Consider the following 27,709-nt stretch of genomic DNA (forward strand, 5'->3'; position numbering starts at 1 on the left):
TCACGTAGATACAAAAAAATAAAGTTAATGAAAAAGAATAAAAGGAGTATTTTCTAGATCAGTACTAGCCCCCGTATCCTCACCCCAGACCAGCTCTTCTAGGCAGTCCTGGGATTACTAGAACCATCTAAGGAGCAGGGAAACCAAACCAAGTTAAAGGCACATCAGATGAACTTCCAGGCCCCACGTCCAGGAGAAAGGGAGCGCGCCACAGAGCGTCCAACTTAGAGCACCGAGAGGAGAAGCTTCACCCAGCCCTGCGCCCCGCGAGCCCCACCCTCACTGCCCTAAGACCCTAGAACCTGAAAACACCTTCCCCAGAGCATGTTCCCACCACACATTCTCCATCATTTCAAGTGTCCAGTCATCCAGGGCTGTCCACGGACGAAGGAGTGGGAGGTGGGAACACAAGAAGGAAGGCGATCTCTAACTCAAGTACAGGATCCCAGCAGGAATTCTCTTGGCTCTGCTGACAGCATCAGGGAGACGACACCCGTCCAGCTCCGCGGTTAACCGGCCACAGCATGTGCACCTGCGGCCGCCGCTCCTTCAGCGTTGTTCACACGCAGACGGACTCTGCTCTGGAGCCCAACAGCTCGCCTCATCCCAGAAACCCTTCTCTTCTTCCTTCTTCACTTGTGGCTGTATAAACCCTGAAGCCCACACTCTGAAAAACCATTGGTAGGTATAACTATTTTTAATATCAAGAGCTGAAAAGTCTCGTGGGGGGGGGGGGGTATAAAACGCCTGATTGCTGTGTGACGTTTGAACATATATGCAAAGCACTTATGGGGCTTATCGCAGATCATGGCCCCAACCATCCCCCGAAGTGTCCCTCTGGACATGATGGGAAGGAAGCTCAGAGAGTTTTCAGCACGTGCACTTCTGCTGCCACGTTCCAGTCCAGTAGGGAATCGCCCTAGACTTGATTTCCCATCCTGACCCCACCATGTTCCTTCTGTGTGGCCTTCGGCAGAATCCGCGCCTTCTCTGGGCCTCATTAACTCACCTGGAGAATGGGGGAGACAACACCCACTTCATGGGGCTCTTACAGAACTCCAACAAAACCCAACTCGGAATATGACGGGTTTGTAAGACATTTACATCCCCTTTCCAGGCCACTCTAGCCCCTGTTCATTTGCTCTGCTTCCTTTCCTCGGACCACCCTTACTTCGAATGCGTTCACTTGGCTTCTGGCCCTGACTGGACAGGCCTCCCCAGTTCGACGGGGAGGGCCTCAACAGTCCTTTGACGGAGGGTGGATTTCTGGAACAAGAATGAGCTCACACACAACTGATAAATGGGGAAAGTGTCAGTCCAATCCGGGCTTCTCAACCCCATCCGGGCTTCTCAGCACACTCTGTTTTGTGCTATCACGATACAGCAGCCGGACCCAAACCTCACGTGTGCACACACACACACATGCGCGTACACACACACACACACACGGGAGTGCGGCCAGCCACGGGAGCCTGCAGCATTGCCCACGGGGCCTGCCCTTCCTCTGGCTCAACCTGGCCACACACGAGGTTCCAAAAGGGTTTGCTGCGCATTTCTCTCAGATATTTGTACGAAACAAACAAGCAAAGACTAGAGACGGAGCCGGACCATTTTGTGCAAAGCTTCTCCCTGCTCCCTACCTGCAAATGTTGATGCTAATGTCCCCCTGTCCTTGTTTTCAGCCTTTGGCAGACCTGATGTTTCTTTGCACACTCCTCCGCCAGCTACCTTCTCCTTGACCTTTTAAAGGTAAAGTCTCGCATGACCGCAGGATCCCTTTACCAGCAGAGAGGTGAGCAGGCTACTAGAGTTGCGCCGTTCCTTCTACTAAGCTCGCCATCGTTCTGGTGAAGGTTTGCAACAGAAAATGTTTTGAGCGGTTAAAATGTTTAGAGTGATCTATTCCAATTCTATTTCCCTGAAAATGGCAGTTATTTATAGTGTGTGTTTTTGCAGAATGTGGGGCTCTTTTTTCTGAGGGCTGCATCGTGCTACAGCAGAAATGCCCACAGTTTGCTTTGTTCGGCGGATACTGTTGATACACAGAGGCCCCGCGGCTCGGCGGAATAAACAGTTACGGTACAGCGTTCTCATTGCACCTGCTTAACTCTTCGCTGAAATTCAGCTCAGCCACTCACTTCTATGGCTAAGAATGAGGAATTTCTACCAAGGATGCTACGGGGGGGGGGGGGGGGGGGGCGTTCATACTGGTTTTCATAAACACGCTCAACAAAATGCTTCCAAACATAAAACAAGGTTAACGTCCATGTTCAAATAAGCCTATTCTATCTATAACTTTAAGCAGCTTTTGTTTTATTATACAAAATCATTCCGTTTTTAATTAGCCAAACGTCCATGCAAGCCAAGTGCACTGCAAGAAGTGCACTTTCTGGGTAGGGTCTGCTGTACGTGTGACCAAGTTCTAGGGTCAAAAATAAGTTCAAATATGGGCACCTGGGTGGCTCAGTGGGCTAAGCCTCTGCCTTCGGCTCAGGTCATGATCCCAGGGTCCTGGGATTGAGCCCCACATTGGGCTTTCTGTTCAGCAGGGAGCCTGCTTCCCCCTCTCTGTCTGCCTGCCTCTCTGCCTGTTGTGATCTCTCTCTGTGTCAGATGAATAAAATCTTAAAAAAAAAAAAATAAGTTCAAATATTTTTTAAGATTTTTCCTCTCACCCTTGCCATATTTAATTTGCAGTAAAATAAATAATACAGTTTTCATTTACATTTGTTTTCTGACATGGGCTAATAACATTCCCAGGTCTTAGTGTCCTTATAGGAAAACAGAAATTTTTAAAAAACTGAATAATTGCACCATCAATTTTATGAGGAGGGGTATGTGTGTGTGTGTGTGTGTGTGTGTGTGTGTGTGTAGGAAATTACTTGTGAATCTGTTGTTCCTCCAGTCCTGACACTGTTAAGTGCTGTGATAAAGAAAATATCATCATCTTCACAGATTCTTTATCCCGATACTTCTAGTAAATCACCTTGCACAGAACAATTGTTCAATAAGCATTTGCTAAATTAAAGTGAAACATTTGCATAATTAATCTAAGTCCAAATTTCTCAATTAAGTTGTTCGAAAGAAAATAGACAGCAAATAGATTGCTTTTTAAAATAAAACAAGAAACTTACATTTCAAATAAAATTCGAGCCCTGTCACCATCTTACAGTGCAAAACAAAAGGCACTAATGCAGTTGTTGAATTAGTTAGAACTTGGGTTTGTTGCAAGTGACAGAAGAGAGGAACACCTGGAAGATAGGAGAGGTGATGAAAACCTCTGTACAACGCGAGAATGACAGACGCATGTCACAACACATCTGTCCGAAGCCACAGAATGTGCAGCACCAGGAGCGAGCCTTACAGTGAACTGCGAACTCTGGGCGATTAGGATGTGCCTGTGCAGACTCGTCCCCGGTGAAAAATGTACCACTCCGAGGAATCATGTTGATAATGGGGGACTCCACGTAGGGCCACGGGTAACTGGGAAATCTCCATACCTTCCTCTCCGTTTTGCTGTAAATCTAAGACTGCTTTAAAAACATAAAATAAAATCTTGGGGCACCTGGGTGGCTGCAGAGTCCTGGGATCAAGCCCCACATCGGGCTCCCTGCTCAGAGGGGAGCCTGCTTCTCCCTCTCCCTCTGCCCCTGCTTGTGTTCCCTCTGTCCCTGTCTCTCTCTGTCAAATAAATAAAGAAAATAATAATAAATAATAAATAAATATAATATATAAAATATATAATATATAAAATTGATATAAATATAAATATAATTTATATTATATATACTTTATATATAAATATATACAAAGTATATATAAATGTATATAACATAAATTTTTATATGTATTATAAATTCATATAAATATTATATATTATTTATATATTATATATATTTTATATAATATATAAAAATAAGAAGAAAGAAAGAAAATCTTTTTAAAAAGTAAATAAAATCTTAAAAACAATAGCAGAAGACGACATAGGTCAATTTTCCTCCAACGTAAAGTTTATGTGGGCAAGTCAGGTCAGTAGGCTGACTCTACAGTGATCAGAAACCCAGGATCGCTCCCTTTTGTTGCTCTGCCATCCACACCTGTCACTGTCCATTTCATGGCCAAGATGACTGGACACCAGCCACCAAGAATGAGAAAGGGAAAAGGAAAGGCGTATATTCTTCTTTTCCAAGGCCACGCCTCAGATACAATGCACATCTCTTCTGTTTACGTTTCCTCGGCCAGAAGATGTGACACAGCCAGGCCTACCAGGCCTTGGGGAGCCTAGAACATGGGACCATCACTCCACTCAGCCATGCCGAGTGCTTTTACTGCAGAAATTTCAAGGGCAGGGAGATTTAAGTTTTATAAAGTGACAATGAGCTTTGAGTCAAACAAAGCAATAAGGTGTGGATAAATTAATTTGCTTCTAGTAAGTTTTCAGAGAAAGAATATCACTTAAGTTTTAAGGCCATTTTTAACACAATGCTACTTAGCGGGGAGAATCAGAACCCCACCCACAGATAAACTGCTTTGCATTCAAGCCATTAAAACTCCCAGTCTAAGTGACCTGTACTGAGACTTCATTAAAATTAAAAGAATGTCCTGGTGGTGGGTATGACAGGGACGCGTATTGCATGGAGCACTGCGTGTGGTACATAAACAATGACTCTTCGAGCACTGAAAAAATAAAATTAAATTTAAAAAAAACGAAAGAAATGTTCTAAAAATAAATAAATAAATGCATAAGGCCAGACTTAAGATAGAAGGAGAGATTCACCTGAAATTACCTTCTCTGGTTATAATCGTGAATACATCTCTCTTCTTACCTTCTGGACAGAATGTTCTATATGCACTGCTGTTATCCAAACTTAATGCACTGGGAATATAACTGTGGAGAAACTATCCAAAAGCCAAAGAAGGACAATGAATATTAAATTTTGAGAGGGTCTGGGAAAATCTTTAAAGTATTTACAAGATTCTCTAAGAGATGTGCGACTTCCTGTCCCATTTCAACACCCCCAAATGCAGTTATTTCAGACTCAAAACAAATGAAACAGAATTTCTTTTTAAATGTGCTATTACAGGGGCACCTGGGTGGCTCAGTTGGTTGGACGACTTCCTTCGGCTAAGGTCATGATCCTGGAGTCCCGGGATCGAGTCCCGCATCGGGCTCCCAGCTCCACGGGGAGTCTGCTTCTCCCTCTGACCTTCTCCTCGCTCATGTTCTCTCTCACTGTCTCTCTCTCAAATAAATAAATAAAATCTTTTTTTAAAAATGTGTTGTTATTATTATTTTTTATTCCTCAAACTTCATCATGGCCATTACCTAAAAGAGTCAAGTATGGAGGCTTCACTTTAGCTAAAAACCTGGAAGCTAAGAACAGAAAGGACTTGAAAGCTCTCCCCATTATTAAAAAGCTAGCTCAGAATTCCAAACAAAAACAAAAGAATTTTGCTTAGACAGAAATCTAAATGGCCATATAGTTCATAGGTCTCTGCACACCCATGTTCAATACAGCGTTATTCACAGTAGCCACAGGGGGAAGTAACCCGAGGGCCCATCCACCAATGATGGATAAACCAAATGTGACCTACATCCTACAATGGGACACATAAGAGAGAGTCGAAGAACCTTGAGGACACTATACTAGTGAAATACGCCAGTGGCAAAAGGACAAATATGCCATGATTCCATTTATAGTAGGTCCCAAGAGTGGTCGCATCCGTCAAGTGGCCTGGTGGTTGCCAGGGTTGAGAAAGGAGAATAGGAAATAGGTGTTGAATGGGAACAAGTTTCAGTTTTGCAAGACGGAAAGAATTGTACAATGAAGCCTATAATACCTCCAAATGGTACACTTAAAAATGGTTAAAATGGTAAATTTTATGTTATGTATGTTTTACCACAATTAAAAAAAGAAAACAGAATGATAGACCCCTTTGAGCAAATATTTAAAAAATAAAAAAACTTGGGGCACCTGGGTGGCTCAGTGGGTTAAAGCCTCTGCCTTTGGCTCAGGTCATGATCCCAGGGTCCTGGGATCGAGCCCCACATTGGGCTTTCTGCTCAGCAGGGAGCCTGCTTCCCCACTTGTGATCTCTGTCTGTCAAATAAATAAATGAAATCTTTAAAAAAAGTAACAATAAATAAAAATAAAAATAAAAAACTCACAAAGTAGGATGTACCATTATACTGAGGACTCAAGATGATTGAAAGAATAATTATCATTTCATTTACCCTATATGTGTATGAAGGAATTTAGATCTTAAAAGATATATTTTTCTGAGATGCACCTCAAAATAATCACCTCGGGAACAGTGTCCGTGGGGAAATAGAAATAAAACAAGACTTACCCATGGTTAATAACTGTTCTACTCTCTGATGGGCACAGGCAGGACCCTTCTATTATTTTTTTCTGCTGCTGTTTGAATTGTACCATAACTGAACATTTTAGGTAGTTTTTACTGTACTGAAGCAATTTTTAACCAAATTATCAAGAGCCACTGAAGGGCAGCAAATTCTAAAATATGGGTAAGAAAGAACATTTCTCCAAGGGAAGTGCTCCCTAGATATTTCTGCTTCCGTTTATAGAGAAAACCCAGTTCCTTTTCTTTGGGCTTTTTTAAGGAATAGTTAAAATATATAGGATGTTTCCTACTCACCCAAGCTTTACATCCCGTTTATGTACGTACGCCTCATCATAAGCTATTACCATCCGCGTTTCACAGATGAGGAACCTGAGACTCAACGAAGCAAACCTGATTCAAGCTCACAAGTATCACAGTTTTGATCCAGGAGTCTGACTGCAAGTCCTTGAGCTTAACAAACACCTTCCTCTAATTACAGGAGTCTCTTCCCCTTCCTGGCTGGCTCAGGATGGCCTCATCAATCCCGAGTGGCCAGAATGGGGATGCCTGAATGAGAACTCAGAAACACCGAGTTTTCGAAGGGCTAAGATCAAAACACCCTTGTCTCAGTCGCCTCAGCAGATCCCTGAGGATTTCCACAGGAGCTGAGCTCCATTCGGGTCCTTTACTGAGTCCTCACCAAGTGTTAGAGGCAGCGCCCCCTTGGGGCGGGGTGGGGCACTCGGAACTGCCACAAGAAGATCCAGATCAACAGAAAAGCTGGTTTCTAAAAAGAAGTGATTTTCCTTATCACCCAGTTCTTCCCCTTTTATGCTGCTAATCGCCCTAGGATGAGTGGCTTGACATCTGTCTTTGCTGCCATGAAATAAGCTCCATGAGGGCTCAGACGTTGTCTGCCTTGTCCACAACTCTGTCCCCAGGGCCCACCACGGGGATGAGACACGGCCTGGGCTCAAGCACACAGAGCGAGAGGATCTGAATGCTGAGAGGCATGACTGTTTGCTAATTTCACCGGAAGCAACATGGTGAAGAGGCCAGAGCAGGGTCTTCGGACGAAGCAGTCATCCATTCGTTCACGCACTCATTCATGCATTTGCGTGGTCAATATTTGGGACACCTGCTATGCACCACTTTTGTGGGTGCTGGGAACGTGGCCGGGAATGACAGATGTCCCCTGCGTCATGAAGCGCACCAGCCCTCCCACTAACCCCTGAGCCATCCCGGGAGTCAGCATGAGTCAGCCTCAGCGAGCTCAGGAGGAAAACAGGATACTAATAACCCACATGCAACATCATTTTAAGGAAGACGGGTGATATTTGTGAAGAACCGGACATAAGGTGAGCACTCCATAAATGGCAACTATTCTAATTAACAATCAAAAGTCAAAACCAAATACTAAGTATAAGCCAGAGCAAGCGACATATGGCTTTAAATACCAAAGGAAATGCACCTAGAAAAGTTCAGTGACAGAAATGTTGGTAAAATGTGTTCTATGTGGCACTTTTCTTCAAAATGTTTAGGGATAGGTCATCTTGAATAGGGGGGAAAATCTCCCTAGATTTCTGTACAAGAGAAAAAGGAGCTGTTAAATCAGTTTGTCTGACATTCAAAAGCTTTGTGTGGCCAAGAAAGGTCATGTAGACTTATATTGTTTTTGACATCTTCCAGCAATGACCAAAACAGGCAAAATCTTGTCTGTTGAGCTTCTACGTGACCTACAGCCATGGGGACACTTGGCAAGCTGGGGAAGACTTATCAGGAGGCCTTCTGCAAAGTTCACTTTTTCAAGGAGCCTTGGTAATTTCCACAGTTCCCAAAAAGCGTCCACAAGTATTATCTGTCAGTCACTCGCAGGCATTTTCGTTATATCTCGATTCATCCTCTCGAAGATTCTGTGGAGCAGTGTGTCAATTCTAGGACAGAAACAAAACTCGGAGAAGGTGATAAAGGTGTCCAAGGTGGCACAGGTCCTGAGGGGTGCAAGGAATGCACACCCAGCCCTTCGGACTGGGAGACCCTGTCCTCTCTCACTGCCACTTCCCCATGCGCTTCTCAGCTTTCTTAAAATAGACCAGTTTTACAAAAAAAAAAAAATAAATAAATAAAAATTAAAGAGAACACCATCAAAAGACAGAGACCTGAATTCAAGCTGTGTGACTGCAGACAAATTGTGTTACCCCTCCGACCCTCAACTGCATCATCTACAAAATGAAAAAGCAGACAAATTCTAAGTTCCCTTTTACTTCTGAAATTCCTGGAGCCAAAGGCTTTATTTAGTTTACATAATATCCAAGGAACTGTACAGACTTCAGAGATATGTAAGATAATAATTCTAAGAGCTTATTAAAAAGTAGAAGCTAGCCAAAAAAAGAAAGAAAGAAAGAAAGAAAAGAAAAAAGGAGAAGCTAGCTATGAAAAGCTAGCTATTTCAGAAAGGACATTGTAAGCGTAATGAAAATGGTACCACCAAAGCATCCTACAGAACCGCCTCCTTAACTATCTGGAAGACATGAAAATATTTACCTCTTTCACTTTATTAAAAAATTAACAACATAGTGGTTCCCACGGCACATACAAGGTGTTTAATAATTTTAATTAGACAAACAGAATAATAGTTACTATTACTTTTGTTACAGCACTGACTGACGATCTAATATATATCTAATGTATTGGGATCTCTACAAGCCACTTCCCCAGGTAACTCATTTTGTCATCAAACAGCTCTACCAAGGAAATCATCTTTGGTTTTCCTTGTTTTATAGATAAGGAAACTGAAGTGAAAGGAGTTAGTTGCTAACCCACAACCATACAGGTAAACAATGGCAGAGCCAAGATTCAAAACCAAGACCACACAACTGTAGTGCACAAGTTCCTTCCACTTCTTAAGAAACTGTTCACTCGCTCATCACCAGGAAGGAAGAAAAAAAATGAGAAGGCTCCCAGACTTACTCTTAAGAAAACCAGCTAATGTTTTTTTCAGAAGACAGAATAGCAACTTATCTCTCTGGATGGGTTCTTGAGCCAAAATATCCCAGCCTACACCAGGTGGCAATTTTAATGGAACTGGAACCAAGTTCATGACCCTCTATCAGAGTTCCAGTGTCCTGAGACCTTTATTAATTGAATTAGGCACAAGACAAAGGGAACTGAAAAGAGGGTAAGCTAAATTTTCATATTGCCTTGGGCAAATGGCAGAGAGAAGTGGGCCTCTTTTTCCCTAAGGAGCTGGGTACCCACTTTATCATTTACAGTTATTTTATAATTAGATTGGTGTTTTATAAGACAGAAGTGCCTCTCACCCTGATCTTCCAATGTCTCCTCTTCACTGCTATGAGAGGGCACTGAGGGCCAAGTATCTGAGTTGCTTATTTCCCACGATTCCGTTTTTCAAGGACACTAAACATTTATAATGTCCCCAAACTATCCAAATCCAAAATATTTCCATATTCTCTGCAGTGAACACATTCCATCACCACACCACCTAAAAATACCCTGCTTTCCATCACTCAGTAGAACCACAAAGGTTATTAGGAGGCAATAAAATCCCTAGACAGTTTCTCTTTCCTACATCTGCACTCTCTTCTGATCAATTCGATCCGGTAGGAAATAAAGGAAATCAAATTCAGGCCACAGATCCTTATCTTAATCCCACAAAGCACACGGGCAAGCACCAACTGGTGAGGGGAAAGCTCAACCGAGCAAGGCTTTCCTGCTTCGAACACAAGTTAATTATTACCCCAAATCCATCACTGAAGTTATTACTCCTAAAATGTCTGCTTCTCAGCAAAAAACATCACAGAGGCCGGCCGTATTCCATCTCAGGGCACATGTCAGGATTTATGTCACTGAGGGGAAAATAGGTCTGCATTTGATTCCCACAGATTAAGCTCGTATTTATAGTAGACAATCTCCCTTGGTCCAGAAAGGTGCTTTCAAATCATCTAATTTAGAGAAGACACTCCATTTTGGAATTTTTCAGCAATGGCAAGACACGTCTCCTGGTCCCTAACCCCCATCGGAGCCCCTAATAGAGAAATCCGAGGGCTTAAAGGCTCAGGCTTTTTTGTGATGATCTATTTGCAAACATCCCTCTCTTTTCTCCTGGGTCTTTCTCTTATCAGTTACAAACATTCACCAGCACCCTAAACCCAGAAAGACCAAAGGTAAGTAAGGATCAAAAATGTCAATGGTTATTTTTTATAATGGAGTTGGGGCGGGGTGGGGGGGTATTGACACCCTTAAGACTGACCAGATTGGACAATCCTAAAGGGACAGAGGCACGGAGTTAGAAAATGTAGAAAATGTCAGCTAACTCCCACACATACCCCCAAGAGACTAGGAATGTCAGTGGCTTTATTTCTTCCAAAGAAGAAACAAGTCCCTCCCCTTTCTTTTGGGTACGTGTACTCTCCTGGAGCAGATGGATTTCATAGTCTTCTAAGGCAAGGTCTAGGTCAAGCCAATCAGAATGGGTGATCGTCCTACTGGGGTGACAGTTCCCAACGCACCTTTCTGCAGGAAAGGCCAGTGGGCCCCCCTTGCCTTCAAGAACAGAGCAGTGGGGCCTTATAGATGGACGTTTTGCCACACCACGTGCCCGGCAACATATCAGACCCCGTGGCACATAGGCGACCAGGTTTAAAAGCATCCCTCCATTCCAAACCAGAATGGAATCTGCTCTCTTCCCCAAAAGGAGTCATTTTCTCTTTTACAACTAAACAGAGCATCACCTCAGGGAAAACGTACCTTCACGCTTTGGTCTGTTTTGAAAAGAAGAAATTAAAAGAAGCAACTGGAAGGAGCACAAGTACATGGTAGATGGAGAGAGGAGCGGAGCACGGGACGGGGCAGAGGACGGGCGGGCAAGGGGAGGCGAGGGACGGGTGCAGGTGTGGCGGACACGCAGCTCTGCTGTCCCCCAAAACACGGTCAACCCACTAAGGTAGCAAATGAGGAAAACATGACGGGTTTCTTTTCCGGCAGTCAAACCATAAATGGTTGCTCCAGTAGCATCAGAGATTACTGGTCATTTCGAGCATTCTTGCTGGTGAGAAGCCAGTTTTCCAGCCAATTTTCCAGCCAATTTGAAATACTGGCCCCAAGATGCCCTAGATCTTTTGTTTTTCAAATGCAGGAATGTCAGCTGCTGGACAAAAAGTGATGTATACTGTCTAGTGGGCAGCATGCTGGCCAGACACCCAATTCGGAATGTGTCTCCGGGTACCCCGGGTTCCGGCTCAGCCATCCTCTCCAGCCACGGTCACACCCCGAACGAGGACTCTGCCCAGAACAGAGCAGGAACGCCAGCGGCATTTGAACAAAACTGAGGTCTAAGCCATCACCTCCGCAAATGTTTCTAGAAGCTAGCCCAAAGCCAGGACAAATTGGAGTTCAGTCGGTCTCTTCTTAAGGAGGTTGATTACTTCTAATTCCATTCCAGCGAATACCTGCCTGAAAGGAGCCCAGGAAGCCCAAAAGCCCCGAAATTAAATGTGGACAAGCCTCCTATTTTACGAGCTTTTAAAGTGTTCTCAGCTACATAAAACAGTAGAACCGCTCTCACTTCAATCACGGGCTTAGGAATGGAAACAGCATTAGGAGTTGAAAAATCGGTAAGGCATGTATTTTGTCCATATGGATTTTTAAAGTGTACCTATGACATCAAATGAAGCCTACAGAGACCCTACATTTTTTAAAAATTCTTTCAGTGAAGTGTAATTAACTTGCAATGTTATAACGGTTTCAGGTTCCAACATATGGATACAACAGCTTTACATTGTTACTCAGGGCTCACCACACCAAGTGTCAACACCGTTTATCACCATACAGTATTACAATATATTTTTTTTAAGATTTTATTTATTTATTTGACAGACAGATCACAAGTAGGCAGAGAGGCAGACAGAGAGAGAGGAAGGGAAGCAGGCTCCCTGCTGAGCAGAGAGCCCAATGTGGGGCTCCATCCCAGAACCCTGGGATCATGACTTGAACTGAAGGGAGAGCCTTAACCCACTGAGCCACCCAGGTGCCCCCATTATTACAATATTATTGACTAATTTCACTATATTATACTTTTCATCTCCCCGAGTTATTTATTTTATAATTGGAAGTCTGTATCTCTTAATCCCTTTTATGTATTTCACCCATCTTTCCACCTGCGATCCCTTACATTAAGCCAGAAAAGCTGCGCACAGACATCCCAGTCTGACCTGCAGGTCCCAATCTTGACCATGAGGCAGCCAAACTGTGGCCCCCAGCTGGCACCATGGTGGCCCTCACTCTGCTTGGGGCATTGTCATCCTACACACTGTGCATTTTCCTGTAACATCACTCCAGGATTCTCCACCAAAAAGAGACCCTTGGAAATTTCCATTCATTTGGAGGAGCTCCTACAATCCGAGTGAGGCTAATCACTAAAGGGGAGACAGCTGACAAACAGGAGAAAGGCCTGTGTCCCAGCGCTTTGCTGGGCCTTCCACTTTACGAAACATTCACTGAAGCCCTCTCTCACGGGAAGGTCACTACCACCTGTGTTCATTCACGGGAACTCCAGACTAAATGGCAACAGCGCACGCATATCCTCCAGGTGTGGAAGTTAGGAGAATCCTTACAGTAAACCAGAGGTGGCCTGTGGGGGAGAGGAACGGAGAGAAGGCTACGAATGTTTCTAGCCCAGGACCTACTACTTCCAAGAACAGTGTGGCAGCAGTGAAGCAGAGTAGAAAACCCCCACGAGCTGATAAAACATCTCTGCCCTGCTAGTGCGCAATGCACTGTGGTCGAGAAGTTCTTTTCCAAACCGATAATTGACTTCGTGATGGAGAAGCATTTGTACCATCGTGTTTCTTCCTTTAAGCAGGTGGAGCAAATGAAATACCCTAGGACCATCCAGAAGTCCTACCCCCACCCCCAGCTCTGCTGCTCTTCGCACTACAATTTAGCTGCCACTGAAAATTTATTAAACATAAAGTCCACAGACCATAGAAGACACAAGAAACTGGTAAAAGGATCACATGAAACCATGAAGTCCGACTCTATGTCTCCACACAGACATGGGCCACTTCGATGTTTCATTACATAAATTATCTGCTACTTAGACATTATTCTGAATATCACAAACACAAAACATGTGTGCTTAGACAATAAAAGAATACACAGGCAATCTGCAGTTACGCAGTATGGGTACAAATCCCCGAACTGAGTTATTTTTTTTTCTAATAACGATTTTTCCGAGAAATATTTTCTAAGAATAAATTGTGTCATTAATACGAAACAAAGAGCTAATAAAAGGTGGGCAAAATAGTAGCATAAGCAGTTCCAGGCTTAACCAACCAAATAATAACATTTGAAAGAATGAGGCATCATAGTCCCTCCCTAAGTCACAGTCTGTTAACTTACCAGGAGCACTAACAGCAATTCGGTGCTATACAACAATTTATATAATAAATTAAAAATGAGGGATAAGAAGCTTGGGTGCAATCTATAATCTAGTAACTATTTCTAAAGCTCCTAGACTCATTTTTTCATCTATTCTCATAATAACTGACTAAATGAGATACATGGATTCGTGTCACACCGAGTTTATTTCTAATCAAGGTAAGCGTCAGGTGGCTGATCAATGTAGCCTCATCTATCTCTAAAGAACCAGAAAAAGAACACAATGTTTGACTGAACAAAAGTAGCTAAACACTGTAGTTTTACACCCAAAAGTCCAGCTCTCCACACGCAATTTACAGAACTGACCATTGCTACCTCTTGCTTATTATGTTAAAAGCATACCAAACAAAGAAAACATGGTAACTTACTTAAAAACACACAACTACCCTCCAAACAGCTCTTCTCAGAACAAACCCTACACAGAATGGGTGGCAAATACCCAGTTTTTTCAATTGATGTAGGAATACAATAGTAATAATTTAGGCTCAAGTGGATTATGTTCTTAATTTATCCAGCTGGGATGCTTTAAATCTAAAATAGGCAACTAATCTCCAGTTTTCATTTCCTATCATACTGCATTGTCCCAGACACATAAAACAGTACTGTCTGTAAACCGAGAGAAAAAAAAAAAATGCTAACATTGTGTCAGGATGCCCATGAACCTTCACATTAAGGCAGTAACAATATTCCCTCAAATGCATATTCACCACCACCTCTTAATGATTTTGATCCACATCGCAGGAGAGTTTAGATTGAGTGCAGGTGAAGGTAGCATCCAGCTTTTCAGCTGTATTCATGAGAGAACATATAGAAACTTCACCGGGACTCCTATGAGCTCATGCTGATGAAACCTTTAACAATCTTCCTGATTCCAAGGTATGATTTCCTTTTTGTCACTGCTAACATAAACTAAAGAAATCATGCCCCATAAGCACTACAGATAATATGCTAAAGAAAAATAATCCCAGCATAAAAGGCAATAGAAACGACTGGTACAGAAGTTAAATCAAGAATACTGCTTCCTTCATTTTAAAAATATTGTTGTGACCAGAATGAAGTTACCTAAGCAACCATTCTAAAGCACACACAGTATTCAAATGTATCTGTATTATGGCTGCTCGGTGTCTAGAAGTTTGTTGTTGACAGCATTGTTATAAAATGTATAAAGCTGTCAGATCGGTTTGTGGTGGGGGGAGGAGCTCTAAATATAAAGGTTTAACGGTCATGTGGCATTGAAATATTCATAAACAAAATCGTAAAAATAACCCATAGTAAAAAAATATAATTTAGGCTAAAAAAAAAAAAAAAGAATTATTTAGTCATAAGTAAAATCTTTAAACCAACCATAGATTCACAGACACATTCACTCTAGTTGCAGAACTGCAAAGTGGTCTTTTCATTCCTAACGTGTTATATATTTACATAATCCTTACAACCCAAAGGCTGAGGGGGAGTACATCAAAGAAAGCACTTCTGAAAACTATTATGCATAATTATTATGCATATGTATGAAAGCACATGTATCAGAAAATATGTGGGATGCCCAAACTTCCTGATAATTCTGGCTGCAGGTTAACCTACAGGAAATCAGCAGACAAAGGAGCGCGCAGAGGATGGCCGGCCTCATTTAGTTCATTGTGTCTCTACACAGTGAGAACATCCGAGTATGCTGTGCAGTACTTGGCAATTTGGGAACTCCACCAGGTGACAAAATTGATACACACTCTACCCCCGGGAGTGGGGGGAGGGGGAGAATCAAGGAAGCCGAAAGTTTCCCTCTCTCCAAGAAAGTGAAGAAATTCTTACCTTTCTGTACACCAACATGTTGGGCGATTCGTCCGCCACCCCGTTGCTGGTCTGCCCGTAATTATTCCCCTGGGCCATGTCACCCCACACTTGCTCTGCTCTCAGATACTGGAATTACTGGTGTGCGCGCTGCAAAGAGCCAGGGAGACTTCAGTCAGAGGCGAATGGTGGTGTTCAAGGGGGAGGGTGGGGGGGAGGCATCTGAATCCTGTTCATAACCTACAGCCCCCACTGCACATGGAGCACATGTACACGACTTACATGTCCAGGCTGACTGCAGGAAGTGGCACAGAAATAGATTTAAGAAAGAAAGAAAGAAAGAAAACTGAATTTACACCTACAGTACCCTCAGGGAGTTGTATGAAATGACAATCATAAGCACTTGGCTATGGTTTTAACTGACTTCATCTCCAGGATACTCCTCTTAAAAAGTATCTGACGCTCGCCTCCAAAACCCACGGTTACCATTCCTGCGCTACAGAGTTCTCCTGTCTCCCAGTACTTGCATCTGGATGATGTTCTCCCAAGAGGGCGGAAAGGCAGCCCCCTGTGGCAGCACACTCGCTCCCAGGTACCTGGCTACTTGCCCCGCCGGCAGCGCAGCAGGCAGCGCAGCAGGCAGGCCCATCCCCGTGGCATTCTCCCTTCGCCCCGCGGGTCTCCCACACGGAGCCCGAGGAGCTGCGCCCACTTCCACCTGCCCGCCCGCACTGCCCGCCACCGGGTCCCCTCCTCTTCCACTCCACTTGGGAAGTCCGGACGGAACGCTGCCCGGCTTCGCCAGAAGGCACGAGAATCCGTCTCCGCCCCAGGACCCGGTGGGAGTCCACCCTCGGGGCAATTACCTGGGCTACCGTGGGTCGCGCCCGCCTGCAGGAACCTGAGCGCCACCAGCCCAAGAGCAGCAAACCCGGGAGCCCCCCCACCCCACCCCAGCTCCCGCCGCCCGGCTCTCCCGGCAGCACAAATGGCAGCAGTTTCAGCACCGCGGACCTGGGCGAGCGCGGCGCCCGCAGCCCGCCTGGGGCGCGGGGCTCCCGGGGCGGCCGCGCGCCGGGGCGCCGAGCGAGGGTGGGTGCGGGGCGGGGGGCGCGGGGCGCGCGGGGCGGCGCCGCCTCCTCCTCCCCAACCACCTCCCCTATTTACCTCCTCGGCCAAGGTCACGGCCCCGCGGCGTCTGCGCTCCGGGGCGGGCTGGGTGCCGGCACTGTCAGCTGGCGGCAAGCGGAGCAGCGAGGCAGGGCAGCCTCATCACCCTCGGCGGATGCGGAACCGCGCGGCTCAGGCCACCGCCGCCGTGCACGGGCGGCCCCGGCAGCCCGCCGCTCGCGCCCGCTCCCCCCGCTCCCCCGCCGCCCGGCCGGCCCGCTCGCTCCGCCGCCTCTGCTCCCGGGCGCGGGGACCCGCCGAGCGCGCGCGGGAGCCGAGACGCCGGCCCGTGCGCGCGACTGGGAGGCGGGAGGAGGGGCGGTCACGTGGGCCGGGCGGCCAGAGGTGCGGGCTCCCGGGCTCCGCGCTCGCCGCCCCGCCGGCCGCCCCCGCCGGCCGCTCTCGCGCCCCCGGCCCGGCGGGCGCACAGCACGCGCGGCAGCCGGTGTCCGCGCCGCGGGCGGCCTGGGGACCCGAGCGGGGCGGCGAGCGGCCGCCGGAAGGGCAGGGCGGGCGGGCGGATGGAGGGATGGAGGGTGGAGGGAGCCCCGCGCCGCCGCCGCGCTTCATCACGTGCCCGCGGACTCCGCCGGCAGCGCGAGGGCAGCGGATGATTGATTATCGCTGCGCTTAAGTGACGAGCGTGGGGAGACACGAGGAGTCCTGGGAGTGAAGGAAATGGCCAGGACAGATTGAGCCGCTCAGCCCGCAGCCTGCGGCGTGCACAGCGTCCTCCCAAGTTGGAGAGACGGCCCCGGTCTGGAGGCTGCGGGCGCCGCGGAGACCTGCCACCTGTGCCACGGAAGGGCCGTCCCCAGCTGCGCGCGGCCGCCCGGGGACGGCGGTGCTCCGAGGGCTCGCCTCTGCCCGCGCTCACCCCCGCGCGGGTTTCGGAGAGGACCTGGGGTGCTGATCCCCCGGAATTAGTCTTCAAGTCGCTGTCACTAATTCCCCTCTAAGGATTAGAACGACAGGAAGAAGAAGAATCACGGCTGGCCCAATTCTAGTCAAGAAACTTGCGTCTCTGGCTTTTCGGGGCAGATTTGGGAAGCTATAAATATCTGAAGTTTTCTTAACTCAGCGGGGCCAGGTGTGGGGGAAAGACGAAAGATAATCCAGAGACAGCCCCTTCTTAATCCCCTAAATCCGAGGAGAACAGAAGTTACCCTGGTAGTAGGGACGACTGCTCAGAGCAAACCATGGGGTCCAGTGCGGTTCCCCAGTCCCACCCAGGCAGGCAGGTTTCACGCAAGGAGCAAAGAGTTATCTAACCTATTCTCTGTTCTAAATACTGCCAGGCAAACGTTTCTATCCAACCCCTTCACACACACCCTAGTCTGACCCATCTCCCACTCCTCTCCAGTTGCCCAAATTTCTGCATTGCGTGCTCTGGAAATTGTGCTGTTTTTTTCATCAAAGTTGCCTTTTTTTTTTTTTTAAGATTTTATCTATTTTATTTGTCAGAGAGAGAGATCACAAGTAGGCAGAGAGGCAGGCAGAGACAGAGGGGGAAGCAGGCTCCCCGCCGAGCAGAGAGCCCGATGCAGGGCTCGATCCCAGGACACCGAGATCATGACCTGAGCCCAAGGCAGCGGCTCAATCCACTGAGCCACCCAGGCGCCCCCAAAGTTGCCATTTTTAAAAATACTTCTCTACTATTTCCTTAACTCTTGCTGTAGCCAGACCTACCTCTTCCCCTTCCCTTCAGCCCCTTTCTCTTCCCCTCTGCTCAGTCTACTTCTGGGAAGTTGACATGAATGGAATTAATGTATCTGGAAAGAATAACGAGGCATGCTCACTCAGCTTGACCATTGTTCCTCTTAAGGAAGAACTGCTGGAAGGAAGCAGACACAAGACGAAGGTTCTGATCCTGTTGGGGGCCATGCCTGTGCTCATGACTGGTGGATCTAGCAGATAAAATAGAGCCAACTGTGTATATTTTATACACGGGGTGTAAAATACACCCCGGCTGCATAGGACCCCATCCATCTATCCATCCATCACATAGATCTATGTATATCTATATCAGCATAGACATAATCTTGCAGAAGATATCTACATGTACATATAGTTATGTATAAAATCTCCCTTGACACACTTTCCACTTACTTCTGCCCTATTTTTTTGGCTTCCTTTGGCACCAAGAACTTCCTTTCCTTTTATTTTGTCTTGAACCCATTTTATTCTGGCAACAACCTCCATGTTACTAAACCAATAGTGAATTCTCAATTATATTGACTGACTTTTCAGCAGAAGATTAAGTTTATAAGCTTCATGATAACAAGGATACTGTCTGTTTAAGATTTTATTTTAAATATTTGAGAGAGAGAGAGCACACGCATGAGCAGGGAAAGGGGCAGAGGGAGAAGCAGACTCCTTGCTGAGCAGGGAGCAGGACCGACTGATGGGGGCAGATTCCCAGAACCCTGGGGCCATGACATGAGCCAAAGGCAGACGCTTAACCCACTGAGCCACCCAGAAGCCTGAGATACTGTTTAGCTCACGCCATATATCCCAGGCATAGTACAGTTTCTAGCCCACAAGTAGATGCATGTTATCTAAATGAGTCAATGTATCTAATCACAACAATCTGATATATAATTTTTATATTTAGTAATACATTGTTTGCATTATTATCTCCTTTTACCCTCTAAAGCCCTAGTTATAATTGTTATCTCTTTTGTAGCAATACACCAATAAGGAAGGCGACAATCAGCAATGTTAAGCAAACTGCCGCATTCGACCCACATAACCACTAAGTGGCTGTGGTGGTTTGTACCAGTCAACTTGATTAGCTGGAACTACATTTCCCAGCATCCCTTCCCCTGTAGTTAAGTGAGTAGAGGAATTTGTGCAAGATTGGGAAAAGAGTGAGACAGCACCTATTCCTCTCTGAAGGTCTTTGAAGTTTGTGTGTTGGTATGTGTTGGGTCCCAGAAGGTTCTAGCATGTCCTTATTCTCCCTCACTTCACATTCAGATTTTCCAAATTTCGTTCCACCCCTGAGGAAGAGTAGCTCCGCACACCTTGCAAAAAGCCTGAATGTGGACCTACAGAGGCAGGCAGCAGCCACACAAAGAGCACAGATTTTCATTGACTTTTCTGTCCGCTGCACTTCCTGGCTCCCTCCTGCACCTGGCCATGCCTGGCCTCGCAGCTCCCCCATCAGCTTCAACTTGCCCGTCCACTTGCCTAAGACCCCAGGTGGGGGGTTAGTAGCGTCCTTTCTCAGATCTTTCAATTCATTATTCTGGAAAATAACTTCGCCTGCTTCCCTTACAATTATGTAAGGTCTTGTTCCCATAATGCACCCCGTACTCCATTGTTTTCATAGTGCTTCTGCTTCTCAGACTGAGTGGCTGGCAGAGCTCACATCCAGGTCTTCTGGTCCTTTTCACTAGTCCCCAAGAAATCCAAGTTAGAGAGGCAAAAACCTTGAAACCAATGACACATGAGAATGCAATGGAAGTATGAAAGGGGTTGATGTTCCAACAAGGCTCTTCAAGGACTAATAGGAGGTCTACATGGAAGGTGGTAAGGGAAGGAGTTTCTAGTAAGGCACAGAGGCAAATTCTGAAGGCCACTGGGAAAATTACTATAATAAAACTACCACTTCCTGAAGTCACACCATTTCTAAATGCATTAAAATATTCTCACCATTTCTGACAAAATTCACCCCACAAGCAACGTAAGGAATCTGACGTTCAAATTAGGAAATTTGATCAGGATTGTATACCTTCTAAATATTAGAGTCCGGATGCAAACACACATCTGTGTGAATCCAAACCCCTAGGAAAACATGTGAAAAATGCCGCTAGCAACAGAATGAGTTTTTGAAGATCTGAGGATCTCCCAGAAAGACACCTGTCATTCTCTTGTGTCTCGTCTCTCCTCACACCTGTCTTCCCTCTGCACACCTAATGCACACCTTTCTCTCTGGGCCTTAATGACTCAAGGTGGTTCATGGCTACTTCTGGTTGCAAAGCAAATATGGAGGAAGATTCAAGGACTAGCACAGTCCACTCTTTCTTCTTTTGTTAAGTCTCATCATTTGTGTTATTGTGCACTGGGACCAAAATTATGTCCATCACCTTAATGTTCCCAGGACTCACATTTTTTCCAGACATAACCTGAGGGAATTAGACTAGATCTCTCAAAATCCATTTGGATCTTAGACGATAAGATTTTAATATGTTCTCCTTGGTACTTTGCTCCTACATAATGGCCCTTTACGTTGTAAACAGCAAACAGCATGGATATTGTGGGATATTTTTCTGTTTCTTTTCTTTCCAAAACCATGTAAATATGTGGTCCTCAGCTATCATCATCCAAAATCATTTTGGTCATTTTCCTTATGGACCCTACGTTTTGTGATACTTCTGTCACACAAATTAAATTGTAAAATGTAATAATGCACCTCTTTTTCCATGCCAGATAGAACTTCTAAAAAGTAAAAGCCCTGTTACTTTGCTAAGTAAATAGAATTCTACCCCAAATAATGATATTTAAAGCCTTTGTTGTTATTTTGTTTGTTTGTTTTGTTGTAGCTTCAGCAGTCTTATCTTGGGGGGGGGAGTAGAATTTTATTTATATTTTGGAAATATTGGACATCATTGTAGTAGTTTGCTAGGACTATTGTAACAAAATATCACAGACTGAGAGGCTTAAAAAACAGAAATGTATCGTCTCATAGTTCTAGAGACTAAAGGTCCAAAAATAAAGGTGCAGACAGAGTTGGTTCCTTCTGAGGCCTCTGAAAAAAAGAGTTGTTCTAGGCCAATGTCCTTGGCTTGTACATGGCTCTCTCTCCCTGTGTCTCTTCACAACGACTTCTGTGGATGCCTCTGTGTCCAAATTTCCCCTTTGTATAGAGACACCCGTCATACTGGATTTGGGGCCCACCCTACTGACCTCATTGTAACTTAATTACCTCTCTAAGGACCCTAACTCCAAACAAGGTCACGCTGTGAGGTACAGGGGGTTAGCGCTCTAAAATTATCTTTTGGGGGGATGACACCATGTAACCCATAAAAACGGTGTATATTTTTGCAAATCACTGGGGATGCCGGAATCCCTGAAGTGTGAACTACCTCCTTCTGTCCTTCCATCCCTCCTTTCATTGATCAGATACTTGATTATTTGTTGTGCATAAGAATGTGTTTTCATATATGTCATATAACATGTACACCTGGAGTACATATAAAGAACGCAAGGAAATGTCATAGGTGACTTTTGCCCAAGGAAGTTTCCAGTCTACTTCAGAGGATGAAATTTCTTTTTCTCACAATTCACACTCAGTCTAATCTACAAATCCAGTGGGCCCTCCCTGCAAACTATGTCCAGAATTCTCACCACCCCCTCTGCTGCCAGCCTGGTTTGAGCCTTGGTTTAATCTCTCCTGGGTGAAAACAAAGACCCAATTGCTTTCTCTGCCCCCATCACTTCCCATCTACATCTAGTTTCAATGTCGCAGTCAATGATCTCTTTAAAATGAAGTTGTGTCGCTTCTCCATGTGAAGTCCTCCAAAGACACCCCACATCACTCAAAGCATCTTCCAAAGGCCGATGAGGTCCTCATGATCTGACACCATGTTACCTCTTCTGACCTCAGTGCATGCTACTTTCCTTCCTCACTCTGTTCCAGTCACACTGCCCTCCCTGATTCTTTCAACATTCCAGGCATGCCGCTGCCACAGGATATTGGCACTGGCTGTTCCTCCTGCCTGGAATGCTTTTCCCTCAGGTAGACTTCCCTTTCTTTCTTCAATTCTTGACTCAGATAGCACCCTCTCAGCGAAGCCTAGTCTACATACCTTAATTAAGATTATGTACTCTCCTGGGTGAAGCCTCAATGGTTTCAATCAGTTAAGCATCTGACTCTTGGTTTCAGCTCAGGTCATGATCTCAGGGTTATGAGATCGAGCCCCACGTCGGGCTGCATGCTCAGCCTGCTTAAGATTCTCTCTCTCTACCCCCTTTGCCCCCACCCCTCAGACTTTCTCTCTCTCTCTCTCTCTGAGGGGAAAAAAAAAAGATTATGTATTTTCCTTGCACTCTCCTTTCTCATTACCCTGTTTATTTGCCTTTAAGAGTATCTATCACCTTCTACCATTTTGTACTATTCACTTATTGACTGTGTTTGTTGTCTGTCTCCCCTCAGAAGAAATTAAGTTCTGTGAGGTCAGGGATTTTTTCCTCTCCTATTCAATGCTGTATTCCCAGGGTCTAGAACAGGATAGGCGTGCAGTTGGCACCCAATAATTATTTGCTCATCTATTGTGAATAAATCCATAAACATTATTCTGTTGGAAGACTGGATGGACTAGAAGAATCCAGTCAACAGCTTTGAACAAAACTGAATTAGCATCAGGTTTCACTGTGGATCAAAATGATCCACCCTTCAAACCTGTTTCTTGTGTGTCATAAGGGGAAGGATCATTTCTTTTCCCACCACACACCCACTTCACAGAGGAATAGTTGAGAATTAATTAAATGCTAATGTGGAAAAGGCATTTTGAATTTCTAGGAGAAAGCACTTTATTAATTTGAGGCTTTTATTACACGAAAGAATTGTGAGCGACACGGGCAAGCAGAAAGAGGAGAACAATGTTGAAGGGATAATACTGTTCACGATACTACGTTGGCATGTTAGGGGATAACTGATTTGAGATTGATACAAGCAGAGTGAAAAAAAAGAAAAGTGGTTTGAGAAATCTTACCCCAAGGACAAGTTTTTTTTTTTTTTTTTTTTAAATACCTTCTTCTCTGTAGTCAACTCTCGATTATTTATAGCACAATACCCTCATTAATGAATTACTCTCCACTTTCACAATCCTTTTGTCCATTTTATGGCCATTTTCTTGCTAAGTAGAGCTCCCATAGCAATGGCAGAGGGCTGGCAAGGGAGAAGAGTAAAAACTAAAATGTGTCCTGGGACGCCTGGGTGGCTCAGTTGGTTAAGCAGCTGCCTTCAGCTCAGGTCATGATCCCAGCGTCCTGGGATTGAGTCCCACATCGGGCTCCTAGCTCAGCAGGGAGCCTGCTTCTCCCTCTGCCTCTGCCTGCCATTCTGTCTGCCTGTGCTCGCTCTCTCCCCCTCTCTCTCTCTGATAAATAAATAAAATTAAAAAAAAAGTTTAAAAAAAAAAATGTGTCCTTATCGGGAATTGGTTCTTTTCTCCTTTCTGTTGAAATGTTTAAACTCTGATCTAGATTACTTCCAGAATGACACCATTTTTAAATGTTATACATTTATTTTTCAAATAGGTGGAAAATTAGCTGAGCATATATTATGAGTGAGACACTGTGTAATGTGTGGAAAGAAATAGGAACATGTTGAGTTCAGCTCCTGCCCTTTCATTTTTGGAATTGTAGAAGAGAACTAAAGACAGCATCGGCACATCTGAGCTGTAGCCCTGACTGCAGTGTTTCACATCTAGGTCACATGGGACAAATGACTCGACCATCTCAAGCTCCAGTTTCCTTGACTATAAAACAAAACTTACATCATCTGCTTTCTCTTCCTCTACTGTGCAAATCTTTTTATTCCAGGACAAATGAAGTTATTTGGAAAGACAGTCTGATAGTGATCATACTGACCACATCAGGAGAACAGTAGTCTGGAAACAGACCATCACTTCTGCAGCTCAGACACCAGGGGTGGCTAGAGCTACAGTAATTAAAAAACAGTCCATCCAACAGGCAGCGTATGGTATCCAGAACGTAGTAAAAACCCAAGTGACAGGATCAGAACGGTGTAACAAAGGATCCAACTTAGCACCCCTGCAGGATGGGTAAGCATGGCCATAACAGGCTACATCTGGAGTCTCAGCAGGCAGGGGACTGGTGTGTGGATGCCTAGGAGCAGAGCACTGCCAGCCAGAGGGGGGCCACTGGCGTTGTGATCCCAGAAGGAGGGGAAAACACAGAGCAACTCATTTCCTATTGGGTTTCTAAACACTTAGCTAACAGTCTTCAAATTGGAAATGATAGAAGACATGATTAGAAAATAAATAATAAAGATGAGAGGGATAATCCTCAAATAATAAACAGAGAAACGAGACATGGATGAAGTAAGCTTCCTTTCTCGAGGTTACACGGCTCAGCAGAATTAGAGCCAGGATTTCAAGCCAGTCTCTAACATTCCAAATCTCGCGTTATGTGATGGTGCTTCTAAGAAGCAACCAGGACTCAGGTTAAGGGAAGAAGTAGTAAAAGGGTACTTGATTGTTTTAAACAGTTTGCCTCACAGAGCAGTTCCAGTCATTTGCCCTCAGAGAATCTGGAAATGAAATTCTCAGGAACTTCTAAAGTGTGGAGGGAAAAGATGATAGCAAAATAGAGTCAATTTGCCTCAAGGGAGAAAATGGATATCCAAATTACGTTGGTCCATAGGCCTTGTCCATAGGAGAGCTTTATCCTAGAATTCAAGAAATGTTTGTTAAGTCCCTGTGATGCCAGGCACCAAGTTAGTCTCTGGTAATGAACAGACCTTCCCAAGACAGAGGCCAGTAGAAGGGACCAATGGGTCAGTCCCTGTAGCGCGTGGTATTCAGAACATGTGCATTCGAAGTGTTAGGAAAGCACAGAGATGAGAATCAAGGACATTTTCCGAGTCTTTAAAACTGAGGGGAATCTTCCAGATGGACAGAGAGAAGGAACAGCACAGAAGCACTTCAGGTGGGTAGAAAATAATGTACCAAATTCCAGCAACACGAGGAAAGATGGATGGTTGACGAACAGCACGCCGTTTGGTACAGCTGGTTGTAAAGAGGAAGCGCCTTGGATGGAGATGAAGCCGGTCCGTACACTGGGGACAGACTGTGAAGAACCTACAGCTCGTCCTGAGAAGTCTGGTCTTTAAGCAATCAAAAAGTGGGTGAGTTTTGAAAGCTGAAAGAGAGAAGTGGTGGTCGCGGAGGGCAACGAGGACGCACCAACCGCGCGTCACACAGACCCGCTCTATGTCGCCCGCACGCATGGTCTCTAGACTGACAGATGAGGCCTGCAGGACAACGAAGTCTGTTATTCAGCAGGGCATGCAGCGGTTTCTTCTGGAGCAGCTTCATAAATGTGATGGGAAGATCAGAGTTTAAATGACAGACTACATAAGGTCAGCAGAAAGAGCACTGCTTAATTGTCCAGGACGCACCTGAAAGGAGAATCAGAATCTCGGGAAGATTCTGAACTCTGACCTTACAATTCCCCTGTTCTAACTGGGCATGTGCACAGGGACTCTATTACAGGTATAAACAGCCCACTTACCAAGTTTATAAACCGCACCGAGCTATGAGGAATAGCTAATGCACTGGAAAATGGCAGTGGAACCCAAAGAGATCAAGGCAGGCTGAAAAGATAGAGTGAACCACGTACAAGGGAAAATTGCAAGGAGAAATCGTAAGCCTCGAATCCAGATGGAAGAGCGCTGGCTTACACTAAATACAGGATGGAAAAGATGTGACCGAACATCAGTTAAAACGGGAGGCAGGGAGGGGGGAGACTAGGTTTCTGTTTGTTTTGGTTGTAGTTGAAAGCAAACTCAATATTGCTCAAAAAGAGCACACATCTGCCCCCAAAAAGCCATCTGATGACTGGAAGAAAGAGACATTTTGTCAGTTAAAAAAAAAAAAAAAAAGTCTTGGATGATTTGGGATAATTATCTGAAAACATTAAAGGACTCTCGGGTAGAAAAAGAATCAAACAGCCTTTCAAGCCTCAGAGGACAAGCTTCACTCTAATGGGTAGCGGTCTCCGGCAGAGAGATTTCAGTTCGACACCAGGAAGTACTTTCAACACTTGTTTGTCCGTAAGGACGAGGTCAGTTACACATCCCTGGAGGCGTCCGAGGGCATCCGGTTGACCCCGGTCTACAAGAGCTAGTCGTGACATTGAGAATGCTGGTGTAGGTGACCCCCATGATGTCTGACCACAAGACGAGATGGCATAGGAGGAAGTGGATTGAAAACTGAACACTACCATTTTCCTGGGAGGCTTTAAAGTGATTTTGACCTGAGACAAGAATGACATGAGATATTTAAAACGATGTGGCCAAGAACGTGGTCCCTCTTTGAGTTCATTTGGGCTTCAGTGGTGTCAGGGAAGACCTCACGTGGGAAAGGGGATGGACTTAGCTTTGAATGTTGGGTAGATGGAAAGGGGGTGCAGTGGCTATTTGCTCAAGGGGCCCATGACACATGCTGCCTACCCAGAAACATTTATCTGTCTTCATTTGGTAGGTCTTGTTATCACACAGTTGTCTTAAAGGCACCTGCTGGTCAGTGGCTTTCAGGTCCTCAGGAGATGCTGATTTTATCGTGCTTAGGGCAGGAGGACACCTGCTCGCCCCAAGTCAAACCTCACTTGTAATTCCCTGATTCTCCATCATCTCTGCTTATAAATATCGCCCAGCACTTCCTGCTAGGAAGTGCTTCCTGCTAGCAATTTATCACTACTGAATTTCTCTAAACCTGTGTTAAGAAGACGAAATAGCAAAAGGAGGAAAAGAAAAAAAGGAATGGAAGCCTTACTTAAATTACTTAATACACTCCTATAGTTGATAGAAAAACATTTAGGAACTTGACCCTAAGTTGGTTTCCTATGTCCATCAGCTCTGATTATATCAAGGAGGTGAATATTCTAAGAAAAACGCTGTAATTGAAAGACTGTAAAGCAATCTAAGGTAAAGCGCTTGGCACCTGAATTAAGGTTCTCTGCATGCTGTGTGGTTTTCTCTAATAGTACATTAGCCACCTTCTCTGAAGCTTTCAAACCACTAGAAACAGGGTAGTGTCCTAAAAACTCTTTAACTATTAGGCCCTTCTCCTTCTTATCATGGGTTTTTCCACAGATAATTGTATGAAAATCCATATGATTTAACTTTGATTAATAGAGCTCATTAACTAGATGCTTAGAAAGCAAAGCTGTTTTTTTCAAGGTTCCCAGTGTAGACTGT

At 45.1% G+C, this 27,709-nt stretch overlaps 1 protein-coding gene across 5 annotated transcripts in view; it reads right to left on the reverse strand.

Moving 5' to 3' along the window:
* RGS7 (regulator of G protein signaling 7) overlaps positions 1–16,954 on the reverse strand; it is a 496,565-nt gene extending 479,611 nt beyond the window's left edge. For 3 of the 5 annotated variants that reach the window (XM_059412494.1, XM_059412493.1, XM_059412490.1), the window contains exons 1-2: positions 16,756–16,954; positions 15,610–15,738 (exon numbers count right to left, since the gene is read on the reverse strand). In XM_059412494.1, the coding sequence (XP_059268477.1) occupies positions 15,610–15,687 (78 nt within the window). In that variant the 5' untranslated portion in view covers positions 15,688–15,738; positions 16,756–16,954. Of the gene's footprint in view, positions 1–15,609; positions 15,739–16,184; positions 16,313–16,454; positions 16,541–16,755 lie in introns of those variants that run through there. The other 2 variants (XM_059412491.1, XM_059412492.1) reach the window with 2 other exon arrangements.
* Between the last annotated feature and the right edge of the window lie 10,755 nt (positions 16,955–27,709).

This window comes from Mustela nigripes, chromosome 10, assembly GCF_022355385.1.
Source record: "Mustela nigripes isolate SB6536 chromosome 10, MUSNIG.SB6536, whole genome shotgun sequence".
Lineage (NCBI taxonomy): Eukaryota > Metazoa > Chordata > Mammalia > Carnivora > Mustelidae > Mustela > Mustela nigripes.